Raw genomic sequence first — 14,541 nt, forward strand, 5'->3', positions numbered from 1 at the left:
AAAATTAGGATTCCTGCCCCATCCCCAGGGGCTAGGGCGGGGCCCCAAAGGGAACATTTACCAATATTTTCAAATTCTTATCCATTGATGACATGACAAGTATTGTATTTCACTTAGTTTACATGCTGATTTCCACATCACATCTAAACAATAAAATAAAGCTACCAGTACCTATGATATAACTCAGGTGACCGCTAAGGCCCTTGGGCCTCTTGTTGTTGCTTCAATGCACTGAATTAAATCACCGCTAGGTCATATACGGTTTAGAAAGTCTTTAAGGACTGCGACGTCAAATGGTGTCGCCTGCTTCGTCTTGATGCATTGCTGATCAGCCTCTGCGACGCAATGTGCATTCCTGGTCCCGAAATTCCAAGCCATTTTGGCAGACAACAATAATTAAGTGAAAGTAGAATATATACAGCGCCACCTATAGGATAAGGGGTGCAACTCTTAGCATCAAAAGCTACTGTTCCCGCAGTCTACGCGGTCCAAAAAAAAGGTATAGTGCCCGTCTCCAGGTATAGTTCCTGTTGTCAAGGGCGGATGCTAACTATAACAAATAGAACAAGGGTAGTTATCCAATAGCTATCCTAGAAATTATCATGTGATGTACTTCTATGATATTATGCAGGTATGGGGTATATTGAAACTTTACCCCATGGTGTAGAATTTGGGTCAGAACCAAAGCTCATGGAGGTTCTGGCCCAAAATTGTCAATGCCTGTTGAAAACCTTGTCAAGTCATTTCACAAAATATTTTGAACAGAAATTCCTAGTAAGGATTTTAACAATGTAATTTCCAATCTAGAAGTCACAAGGTGCACCTACATGTATGATGAATAGATATTTCTAATAACCAAGGAAAGATATACCTCCAATTTTCCCAGTTTGATATTTCCTTGTCTTGTTTTGACATTAGACATCATAACAAGACATCATGTTGACAAATTAAAGCACTGATGTAATCACAACATTACTTATATAACAAAATTAACAGAGTAAAAAAAAGAAAACAAATCACCCCACCTCTTTTGGGGGTGAGATATGGAATCTCATATGGGTGACCTACATGGGACACTTGTGTTTGGGGTACTTACATATGGGAGAAAAAAGATTTACTAAGTCTGGTTTTTTTTAGGGGGATAATGTCTAACAAACTATATAAGTATAAAATAAAGCTTGAAAGTTCAAGATTTGCCCAAGTGCTTGAGTGTGACCTGAATACAATGTAGCTTGTTTATGTTTTAGATGTTGGTGTTGATGTCTGGGGTGATAGCCTTCTCTGTCAACTTGACCATCTACTGGATCATTGGCAACACTTCACCCGTCACGTATCCTAACCCTGTTACAACATGGACCACTGTACACTCACATAACATCACAATACTTCACCAGTCACGTATCCTAACCCTGTTACAACATGGACCACTGTACACTCACATAACATCACAATACTTCACCAGTCACGTATCCTAACCCTGTTACAACATGGACCACTGTACACTCACACAACATCACAATACTTCACCCGTCACGTATCCTAACCCTGTTAAAACATGGACCACTGTACACTCACATAACATCACAATACTTCACCCGTCACGTATCCTAACCCTGTTACAACATGGACAACCGTACACTCACATAACATCACAATACTTCACCCGTCACGTATCCTAACCCTGTTACAACATGGACAACTGTATACTCACACAACATCACAATACTTCACCCGTCACATATCTTAACCCTGTTACAACATGGACCGCTGTATACTCACACAACATCACAATACTTCACCCGTCACGTATCCTAACCCTGTTACAACATGGACAACTGTATACTCACACAACATCATAATACTTCACCCGTCACGTATCCTAACTCTGTTAAAACATGGACCGCTGTATACTCACACAACATCACAATACTTCACCCATCACGTATCCTAACCCTGTTACAACATGGACAACCGTACACTCTCACTACATCACACTTCGCTCATCACGTATCCTAACCCTGTTACAACATGGACCACTGTACACTCACACACAGCATCATAATACTTCGCCCATTACATATCCTAACCCTGTTACAACAGGGACAACCGTACACTCACACACAGCATCATAATACTTCGCACATCACGTATCCTAACCCTGTTACAACAGGGACAACCGTACACTCACACACAGCATCATAATACTTCGCCCATCACATATCCTAACCCTGTTACAACAGGGACAACCGTACACTCACACACAGCATCATAATACTTCGCCCATCACGTATCCTAACCCTGTTACAACAGGGACAACCGTACACTCACACACAGCATCATAATACTTCGCCCATCACATATCCTAACCCTGTTACAACAGGGACAACCGTACACTCACACACAGCATCATAATACTTCGCCCATCACGTATCCTAACCCTGTTACAACAGGGACAACCGTACACTCACACACAGCATCATAATACTTCGCCCATCACATATCCTAACCCTGTTACAACAGGGACAACCGTACACTCACACACAGCATCATAATACTTCGCCCATCACATATCCTAACCCTGTTACAACAGGGACAACCGTACACTCACACACAGCATCATAATACTTCGCCCATCACGTATCCTAACCCTGTTACAACAGGGACAACCGTACACTCACACACAGCATCATAATACTTCGCCCATCACATATCCTAACCCTGTTACAACAGGGACAACCGTACACTCACACACAGCATCATAATACTTTGCCCATCACATATCCTAACCCTGTTACAACAGGGACAACCGTACACTCACACACAGCATCATAATACTTCGCCCATCACGTATCCTAACCCTGTTACAACAGGGACAACCGTACACTCACACACAGCATCATAATACTTCGCCCATCACATATCCTAACCCTGTTACAACAGGGACAACCGTACACTCACACACAGCATCATAATACTTCGCCCATCACGTATCCTAACCCTGTTACAACAGGGACAACCGTACACTCACACACAGCATCATAATACTTCGCCCATCACATATCCTAACCCTGTTACAACAGGGACAACCGTACACTCACACACAGCATCATAATACTTCGCCCATCACGTATCCTAACCCTGTTACAACAGGGACAACCGTACACTCACACACAGCATCATAATACTTCGCCCATCACATATCCTAACCCTGTTACAACAGGGACAACCGTACACTCACACACAGCATCATAATACTTCGCCCATCACATATCCTAACCCTGTTACAACAGGGACAACCGTACACTCACACACAGCATCATAATACTTCGCCCATCACATATCCTAACCCTGTTACAACAGGGACAACCGTACACTCACACACAGCATCATAATACTTCGCCCATCACGTATCCTAACCCTGTTACAACAGGGACAACCGTACACTCACACACAGCATCATAATACTTCGCCCATCACATATCCTAACCCTGTTACAACAGGGACAACCGTACACTCACACACAGCATCATAATACTTCGCCCATCACGTATCCTAACCCTGTTACAACAGGGACAACCATACACTCACACACAGCATCATAATACTTCGCCCATCACGTATCCTAGCCCTGTTACAACAGGGACAACCCTACACTCACACACAGCATCATAATACTTCGCCCATCACGTATCCTAGCCCTGTTACAACAGGGACAACCCTACACTCACACACAGCATCATAATACTTCGCCCATCACGTATCCTAGCCCTGTTACAACAGGGACAACCCTACACTCACACACAGCATCATAATACTTCGCCCATCACGTATCCTAGCCCTGTTACAACAGGGACAACCCTACACTCACACACAGCATCATAATACTTCGCCCATCACGTATCCTAACCCTGTCACAACATAAACAACTTACACTCACAAACAACATCCTTATCCTAGTTGTGACATCACAAACAAATGTATCAACCACCAGTCACGTATCTCCAGCCTGTTACAGCGCAAACAACTTACTACGTGATTGTGAGATCTGTTACTCTGTAATGAAATACTTTAATGATAAACTGGGATGTGTTTCCATGTAATATTATTATAAGATATGTATTACCCTGTTCATGTGATGATGAAAACTGTGTTACCCTCTTAATATGATTATGATATCTCTGTTACCCTGTAATATTATAATAAGATCTGTGTTATCCTGTTAATTGATACAGAGATCTGTGTAGTACTGTAAATATGGTGAGATCTGTTACCCTGTTGCGAAATAATGAGATCTATGCTACCCTGTAAAGAGATGCTGAGATCTGTGTTACCCTATAAAGAGATGGTGAGATCTATGTTCCCCTGTAAAGAGATGCTGAGATCTGTGTTACTGTGTAAAGAGATGCTAAGATCTGTGTTACTGTGTAAAGAGATGGTGAGACCGGTAATACCCTGTAAAGAGATGCTGAGATTTGTGTTACCCTGTAAAGAGATGCTGAGATCTGTGAGACCCTGTAAAGAGATGCTGAGACCTGTGATACCCTGTAAAGATATGCTGAGACCTGTGTTACGCTGTAAAGAGATGCTGAGATCTGTGTTACTGTGTAAAGATATGGTGAGACCTGTGTTACGCTGTAAAGAGATGCTGAGATCTGTGAGACCCTGTAAAGAGATGCTGAGAGCTGTGATACCCTGTAAAGATATGCTGAGACCTGTGTTACGCTGTAAAGAGATGCTGAGATCTGGGTTACTGTGTAAAGATATGGTGAGACCTGTGTTACGCTGTAAAGAGATGCTGAGATCTGGGTTACTGTGTAAAGATATGGTGAGACCTGTGTTACGCTGTAAAGAGATTCTGAGATCTGTGAGACCCTGTAAAGAGATGCTGAGACCTGTAATACCCTGTAAAGAGATGCTGAGATCTGTGATACCCTGTAAAGAGATGCTGAGATCTGTGAGACCCTGTAAAGAGATGCTGAGACCTGTGATACCCTGTAAAGAGATGGTGAGATCTGTGTTACCCTGTAAAGAGATGGTGAGATCTGTGTTACTGTGTAAAGAGATGGTGAGACCTGTGTTACCCTGTAAAGAGATGGTGAGATCTGTGTTACCCTGTAAAGAGAATGTTAGATCTGTGTTACCCTATAAAGAGATGGAGAGATCTGTGTTACCCTGTAAAGAGATGGTGAGACCTGTGTTACCCTGTAAAGAGATGCTGAGATCTCGTTACCATGTAATGTAATTGCAATGTGTGATCTGCATCAAGTTGTTTGTAATTGTGCCTTTTTTGTGGTAACTGTTACTTATTTGTGTTGCCCTGTAACGGAATGGGGGTGAGATTTATGTAATCTGTCACGTATTTGTGTAATTTGTCCTTGACCCTAATCAGATACAACATGGCTGGCCACCTCAAGTTCTGTGTAACAGTACTACTGGGGGTTCTTGTGTTCAGTGATCCCCTGTCATTTCTACAAGTCTTAGGCATAGCTACCACTCTCTCAGGTAAGTACATTGACGTTACCTAGAGGATCTTACACGAGTGTCCATGTCATATTGAATTTATTTAGTGCGTTCAATTATGTGAAATGATGCAAGCCTTTAGGCAAGTGTCATATCAAATTATGGAACAAGTTCAATAAAGAAAAGAAGCAATCAGAAGGGGGCTCTAGATCTATATTGGTCTGTCCTTCCAGTTCACTTGTTCTTAAAAAAACCACCACTAAAACTACATTTTTAACTTGCAGGAGTGATAGGCTACACACATTTTAAGATGGCAGAGCAGGTTAAACAAGTCCTTCCTCAACAAAACAACTAATAGACAGATTAAATCATCATCTACAGAAAAAATCATTGATAGATAGCTACTTCAACAAGGCAAATTTTCAGCAGACAGCCTGTCTACCACAACAGTGCTAGCCATAGACACGGACATGTAGACTTTCTAACTGGACATTTCATAAAACAGCCAGGCCGACTCAGCAGATCTAGGGCAGTTCCTTGAAAGACAGCCAGCTGTCTACCACAAAAGTACCAGCCATAGGCTGACAGCAAGCCAACTCAATAAAACCCTTAACAAGACGGATAGCCTGCAGGCTACCATAGAAAATGAATTGGCATGAAGACAGTCTTCATTCGTAATAGAGTAGGGTACAAGCACACTGTCCCTCACAGAAAATGGATGGTTCGGTTGAGGTAACCTGGCCAGTCAAGTGTCGACATGTGTGTCTTCATATTCACATAGTGAGCATATCATCTGTTCTCTTTGAGTACATGGACGTGATGAAATTTCTTCTTGACATTAAAGAGTTATATACTGTCTATCATTCCTGTCCCAGGAGTGATACACTCCTCTGAGATGTATGGAGATTTATTTTTGTTGTGACATAGACAGTGCCATGTTGTGATACACCTGTTAACTGTGACTAGTGTCACATTTGATCATGTTAATTATGTAAACATGGGTTTGAATTTTATAGGTATAATATATATTTATCAGCATTGGTAACCTAGATAAATTAACCCTTATTTTCTCTGCCACTTCACTAGTCTATTCAATTTTCTGGTGTCTGCTTCTCTTTATAAATCACCCACTAGATAGTGTATGCTAGAAACTTTGGCCTAGTTCAACCTAAAAATTGGCCCTTCAATAATATTCTCTGTAGCAGCGTTAGTTTGCCTTCTCATTTAATTACTAAAGTGTAGTGTGTTGCATAATAATGTTTGCTGTCATGATAAATTTGTCCTCATTAATATAAGGAGGCTGAACATTTCTTGGTTTACAGAGTATTGACTTATTGCTTTATAACAGCAACAATATGACAGTGTAATGAGGTTTTGTGTATATCAGAGGACATAGTAACCCGAGTCCTGTGTGAGTAGTGATTATTTAGTCACTTAGTCCTGTGTGAGTAGTGATTATATAGTCACTTAGTCCTATGTGAGTAGTGATTATTTAGTCACTTAGTCCTGTGTGAGTAGTGATTATTTAGTCACTTAGTCCTGTGTGAGTAGTGATTATTTAGTCACTTAGTCCTGTGTGAGTAGTGATTATTTAGTCACTTAGTCCTGTGTGAGTAGTGATTATTTAGTCACTTAGTCCTGTGTGAGTAGTGATTATTTAGTCACTTAGTCCTGTGTGAGTAGTGATTATTTAGTCACTTAGTCCTGTGTGAGTAGTGATTATTTAGTCACTTAGTCCTGTGTGAGTAGTGATTATTTAGTCACTTAGTCCTGTGTGAGTAGTGATTATTTAGTCACTTAGTCCTGTGTGAGTAGTGATTATTTAGTCACTTAGTCCTGTGTGAGTAGTGATTATTTAGTCACTTAGTCCTGTGTGAGTAGTGATTATTTAGTCACTTAGTCCTGTGTGAGTAGTGATTATTTAGTCACTTAGTCCTGTGTGAGTAGTGATTATTTAGTCACTTAGTCCTGTGTGAGTAGTGATTATTTAGTCACTTAGTCCTGTGTGAGTAGTGATTATTTAGTCACTTAGTCCTGTGTGAGTAGTGATTATTTAGTCACTTAGTCCTGTGTGAGTAGTGATTATTTAGTCACTTAGTCCTGTGTGAGTAGTGATTATTTAGTCACTTAGTCCTGTGTGAGTAGTGATTATTTAGTCACTTAGTCCTGTGTGAGTAGTGATTATTTAGTCACTTAGTCCTGTGTGAGTAGTGATTATTTAGTCACTTAGTCCTGTGTGAGTAGTGATTATTTAGTCACTTAGTCCTGTGTGAGTAGTGATTATTTAGTCACTTAGTCCTGTGTGAGTAGTGATTATTTAGTCACTTAGTCCTGTGTGAGTAGTGATTATTTAGTCACTTAGTCCTGTGTGAGTAGTGATTATTTAGTCACTTAGTCCTGTGTGAGTAGTGATTATTTAGTCACTTAGTCCTGTGTGAGTAGTGATTATTTAGTCACTTAGTCCTGTGTGAGTAGTGATTATTTAGTCACTTAGTCCTGTGTGAGTAGTGATTATTTAGTCACTTAGTCCTGTGTGAGTAGTGATTATTTAGTCACTTAGTCCTGTGTGAGTAGTGATTATTTAGTCACTTAGTCCTGTGTGAGTAGTGATTATTTAGTCACTTAGTCCTGTGTGAGTAGTGATTATTTAGTCACTTAGTCCTGTGTGAGTAGTGATTATTTAGTCACTTAGTCCTGTGTGAGTAGTGATTATTTAGTCACTTAGTCCTGTGTGAGTAGTGATTATTTAGTCACTTAGTCCTGTGTGAGTAGTGATTATTTAGTCACTTAGTCCTGTGTGAGTAGTGATTATTTAGTCACTTAGTCCTGTGTGAGTAGTGATTATTTAGTCACTTAGTCCTGTGTGAGTAGTGATTATTTAGTCACTTAGTCCTGTGTGAGTAGTGATTATTTAGTCACTTAGTCCTGTGTGAGTAGTGATTATTTAGTCACTTAGTCCTGTGTGAGTAGTGATTATTTAGTCACTTAGTCCTGTGTGAGTAGTGATTATTTAGTCACTTAGTCCTGTGTGAGTAGTGATTATTTAGTCACTTAGTCCTGTGTGAGTAGTGATTATTTAGTCACTTAGTCCTGTGTGAGTAGTGATTATTTAGTCACTTAGTCCTGTGTGAGTAGTGATTATTTAGTCACTTAGTCCTGTGTGAGTAGTGATTATTTAGTCACTTAGTCCTGTGTGAGTAGTGATTATTTAGTCACTTAGTCCTGTGTGAGTAGTGATTATTTAGTCACTTAGTCCTGTGTGAGTAGTGATTATTTAGTCACTTAGTCCTGTGTGAGTAGTGATTATTTAGTCACTTAGTCCTGTGTGAGTAGTGATTATTTAGTCACTTAGTCCTGTGTGAGTAGTGATTATTTAGTCACTTAGTCCTGTGTGAGTAGTGATTATTTAGTCACTTAGTCCTGTGTGAGTAGTGATTATTTAGTCACTTAGTCCTGTGTGAGTAGTGATTATTTAGTCACTTAGTCCTGTGTGAGTAGTGATTATTTAGTCACTTAGTCCTGTGTGAGTAGTGATTATTTAGTCACTTAGTCCTGTGTGAGTAGTGATTATTTAGTCACTTAGTCCTGTGTGAGTAGTGATTATTTAGTCACTTAGTCCTGTGTGAGTAGTGATTATATAGTCACTTAGTCCTGTGTGAGTAGTGATTATTTAGTCACTTAGTCCTGTGTGAGTAGTGATTATTTAGTCACTTAGTCCTTTGTGAGTAGTGATTATTTAGTCACTTAGTCCTGTGTGAGTAGTGATTATTTAGCCACTGAGTCCTGTGTGAGTAGACTGGTTATTTAGGCACTTAGTCCTTTGTGAGTAGTGGATATTTTTTAATGATTTACTCTGCTAGACAAAATTAATGGTGATTTCTTCACGATTCCCTGAACTATAAAAATTATTTTCTCATAATTTACTGCAATGAATTTCCTGTACTAGATCAAGTTAGTGGTTAGCATTATCATGATATACTGCACTACAAAAAATTGTAATGCAATTATTACTCTTGCGAACCACTAGGAGTTTAATTTTTGTTTCACAATCTGCCGGTAGTCCAATATTCGACAGAAAGTGTGTATACCATACTTGTGAAACACCAGTAAAATATTTCGCTACATGTTGTGTTAAAAAAATCTTTAAATGTTCACTATGATCATGCGTTATTTCTGTAGTTCACAATGCTAGCCACTCTTTGTTATAATATATAAGAGACATTGTTAATGAAATATGGGCAATTTTATGCACCTTTCAAGAAATTTCATTCCATTGACCATTATTTTTAGGTGTTGGATGGAGGGGGGGGGGGGGGGGGCCTATACAAGAATCAGATTGTCTGTCTGTCTGTACGGAGAATCTTGTATCTACATCTCTACAGGTTTCATCATAATTTTTTGAAACTCCACTGATGTAATCACTACACTCTTATATAAGTGCTTATTTTGTTATCTGCCTATGTTCATAAGAGTTGTTCCCCCTGTTGTGAAATCCTTTGTTATGTCTTGTTCATGTGAATAATGTTCATGAGATCTTTTGGCAGACTTTTATGATGATAGGGGAGGGGTGGTATAAAAAGGGGTGGTATTAAGAGGGATGGTATTGGCCTATGGCTTACAGTTGTTGTTATTATTAATGCTGTCCATCCATCTCTAAACCTTTTGTACAAGTATTTCTTCTTTTTCCAAACGATGTCTTCAAAACTTCTACATCCTCCAGATACCAGATGTGCTCCTACATGCGTATAGCTGTGTGTTAGCGTTATGTACAGAATATTGGACCAGCATTACAAATCGCCAAACATCTACCTGGTAGTCGCTTAGTTCAACCATTTTCTCGAAACTTGCTAGGATTTGTCACCATCATTTTCACCCAAGTAAGTTGTGCATGTTGATCCAACATTATGATTAGTTATTGCACTTGTTTGCACTTCAGGTATTACAAACTTTTCCAGGTACCTAGTTTCTTAGGTCTCCATCTGATTTCCTTGAAAGCTTTAGGTCTCCATCTGATTTTCTTGAAAGCAGATAGAGTTGATCATCATTAAAAACTTGAGAATGTGTTTGACAAAAAAACAGGGATTGATACCTCAAAAATATATCAATAACAGCTGTACTGAAGTAATTGGATAATAGATATACCAAACGTAAAACAGTGACGAAAGCTATACCAAAACGGTAAGCCTAAAATTTAATAAGACCAAAACATACAGATAACAGCTATACAAAACAGTATGGACAGCTAACTGACCTACCTAAACAAACAAACCATTAACAACTAAACCAAACTGTATGGATAGCTAACTGACCTACCCAAACAAACCATTAACAGCTATTATACCAAACTGTATGGTAGCTAACTGACCTACTTAAACAAACCATTAACAGCTATTATACCGAACTGTATGGATAGCTAACTGACCTAGCTACCTAAACAAACCATTTACAGCTATTATACCAAACTGTATGGATAGCTAAATGACCTAAAAAAAACATTAACAGCTATACCAAACTGTATGGTAGCTAACTGACCTACCTAAACAAACCATTAACAGCTAATATACCAAACTGTATGGATAGCTAAATGACCTAAAAAAAACATTAACAGCTATACCAAACTGTATGGTAGCTAACTGACCTACCTAAACAAACCATTAACAGCTATTATACCAAACTGTATGGATAGCTAAATGACCTACCCAAACAAACCATTAACAGCTATACCAAACGGTATGGATAGCTAACTGACCTACCTAAAAAACCCATTAACAGCTATACCAAACTGTATGGTAGCTAACTGACCTACCTAAACAAACCATTAACAGCTATTATACTGAACGGTATGGATAGCTAACTGACCTACCTAAACAAACCATTAACAGCTATACCAAACTGTATGGATAGCTAACTGACCTAGCTACCCAAACAAACCATTAACAGCTATACCAAACTGTATGGATAGCTATATAGCTAACTGACCTACCCAAACAAACCATTAACAGCTATACCAAACTGTATGGATAGCTAACTGACCTACCTAAACAAGCCATTAACAGCTATACCAAACTGTATGGATAGCTAACTGACATACCTAAACAAACCATTAACAACTAAACTAAACTGTATGGAAAGCTAACTGACCTAGCTAAACAAACCATTAACAGCTATACTAAACTGTATGGATAGCTAAATGACCTACCCAAACAAACCAGTAACAGCTTAACTAAATATGTGAATCACAAACCCAATTCAAAGATAACCAGATAATAGCTGTCTGTTCATGTCCTATAGGCCTGTAAACAAGGGGCCCAAAGGGCCTTAAGGTGGATCCAATGTGCAGAAGGTTAAACACTAGTTCAATTATAGAACAGTTTAAAGTAACCCAAGGACATTAAGCATGAACAGAAAAGCTTCAATATCAATGATAATTCAAACCACCAAAAAATTGTAAATACTAGCTAGTTCGTCCATTTTGGTAATAGCTTATCAAACATTTTGGTAATAGCACTTGACACCCTCTAGACCTTATAGATCTTTAGAATTAAGTCTTTTAATGATTTTTCACCTGCGACTTCGAAAGTGAATCAAAGTCATTCAATGAACAAATTTGATAACACTTCATCCTAGTAAACTACAGGCAAGTCATCATCTAACGACTGGTAGGCCTTTGGATGGTATTAAGTTGTTTGAACAACCTTCTTATTAAGTGGGTCAACATAATTTATTTGAACAAAGTTGATAGCCTTACATGCTTACAAACTTAATAGGACCAATACTGTTACTTTGCCCTATTGAATTAACACATTTGGTCCTTTCTGTCCTAAATGGTGGATAAAGGCTAATTTATCCAAGCATTCTTGATATATTCCATCATCCAATATGTTTTATTAATTTTTCATTAGGAATACTTTTGGGTGGCATTCATACTACCGCTGTTCTTTTTATGCTTATATATTATATATTGTTTATTACTAAAATAAAGATTTTTAAAATTACACATGATTTATTACTTTATTACACTGTCAATGTTATATTGTTTTATAATACTTTAAATTCATACAAAATTGTAGTTAAAACTTAAGGATTAATAAAACTAGATATTGTTGGCTGACAATTTGACGGACTTTTCAACGTTAGGACTGATTTGGTCTTTGATCACGAACCTATTTTGAAACGTCATGGTCTTTACACTTTATGAAGAAAAGGATAATACAAACCATAGTACTGAAAGTAAGCTTTGTTTTTCTTTTATTATAAATCAAAGTTCTGAAATAACTAATACCATTCCAAAACTAAAAATTTGAAGATGGATTTTGACAGTCATTGTTTAAGTCTTTTGACATGTTTAACCTCTGTGACTTAAAAATTGATCAAGGTCAATCATTTTTTCAGACTTGATAGCAAATCTTGTAGAACTTGAAAAAAAATGACTGAAAGATTTTACCTTGAAATAGCACATTTAAACATTGACCCCTACAAGAAACCGAAAGTTGACCTTTGACACAAAAAAGTTTGCAGAGAAAAATATGTGTATTGATAATATCAAAATATTATGTTAACGACTTTATTCTTTTTTTTAAATATTCTGGTTTAAAGAAATATTTACTTTTTTTAGACATTTGACCTCTTTGACCCCAATCATTGATCAAGGTCAACCATTTCTTCAAACCTGATATCTAGACCTTAAAGAACTTGAAAACAAGCTTTTCATAGCTAGCATGCTACCCAAAAAAGTGTATTTGAACTTTTGACCCTTACTGAAAACTAAGACATTTGACATAAAAATGTATCCTGAGAGTTTTTTTAGCATTTTTTGTCTTCTTAACTGTTGAGGCTTAACATAACCAGAGGTAAAATTGATGGCTTTAATTGTTAATGAGTTATTGCAATTAGGAAAGGAATATGAGGCGATGGTGGCCATCTTTGATATGGGATCAAACCAAAAGTTATCAAACATTTGGTAGATAGTCTGGGCAAACATAAATACCTACACTGGATGAAATCTACGTAGCAGAACATCAGAATAAAATGTTTTTTGAGTTATGGTCATTTTGCAATTTTAACCTACGACGTCGACATCATGGCAGCCATATTGGATTTCGACCTACTTGAAAATGTTACAATGACCCTTTTTGACCTTGGCCTGCAATTAACTTGTATGACTGTAAACCTATCTGCTTCCAATCAAAAGATTAGGTGGCCACAAAATCATGGCAGAAGAATGATAAGAAGAAGAAGAAGAAACATAACAAAAACAATAGGTCTTTTCACCATAAATTAAAAGCCCTAATTAAATGCTATCCATTTCCATCCTGTCTGTCGTCTTTTTAAAGGTCGACCAGTGTGTTATACTTCTCTGGTCTCTGCATTAACTTTCTCATTACAACGTATTTGCCGTAATTAACACCCAGGGTCTGCTTTAAAATGTAAAAACTTAGCACAAATATATATAAAAAAATATCCAAAAGGATTTGGTACCAATATTAGAGTCTCAGTAAAACCGTCTATTGATTGGGCTTGGTCAGGTCTGAGAGGAGAGTCAATCTAGCTTAGATTCATCATGAAAAGAGCAGGGGTGCTTATAGGGGGAAAAGTGCTAATCATGGCATAAAATCCAAAAATGGTATATATCTTGAACTTAAGTCACATGTCCATACCATTAAACATATTAAACATTACTGAATATACAGTGTAGTCTTTCTAATCTAGATATTACACTATTGGATCAAAATAATTGACCAGTCTATATGTAGTCGGTGATGTTGGATATCAACATTTTATGTACAGGTAACTCATTATACATGTTCTTTGAAATGTAGCACTGATTGAAGAACAAACAAGAGGCCCAATGGGCCTGCATCGCTCACCTGGTATAAATCTCACACTTGTAACCTTAAAAGTGATCTAAAATAAAGCTACAGGCAAAATAAAATATCAGTATTTATGATTAAAATTCATTCAAAAGAACCTGTTATTTTTTTTTAAACATTTCACCCCTGTGATTGAAAGTCGAACAAAGTCATTATGTTGAACAAATTTTGTAGCCTTTCATCTCAGGATGCAACTTGCAAAGTATCAACA

General features: G+C 37.9%; 1 protein-coding gene across 1 annotated transcript in view; it reads left to right on the forward strand.

Annotated features, from left to right (window-relative positions):
• LOC110448830 (solute carrier family 35 member E3-like) overlaps nt 1-10,989 on the forward strand; it is a 16,038-nt gene extending 5,049 nt beyond the window's left edge. The window contains exons 4-6 of the mRNA XM_021495284.1: nt 1,248-1,330; nt 5,390-5,502; nt 5,745-10,989. Coding sequence (XP_021350959.1) covers nt 1,248-1,330; nt 5,390-5,502; nt 5,745-5,815 — 267 coding nt within the window. The 3' untranslated portion in view covers nt 5,816-10,989. The remainder of the gene's footprint in view (nt 1-1,247; nt 1,331-5,389; nt 5,503-5,744) is intronic.
• Nucleotides 10,990-14,541: the final 3,552 nt, after the last annotated feature.

Source organism: Mizuhopecten yessoensis, unplaced genomic scaffold (genome assembly GCF_002113885.1).
Source record: "Mizuhopecten yessoensis strain PY_sf001 unplaced genomic scaffold, ASM211388v2 scaffold4359, whole genome shotgun sequence".
NCBI lineage: Eukaryota > Metazoa > Mollusca > Bivalvia > Pectinida > Pectinidae > Mizuhopecten > Mizuhopecten yessoensis.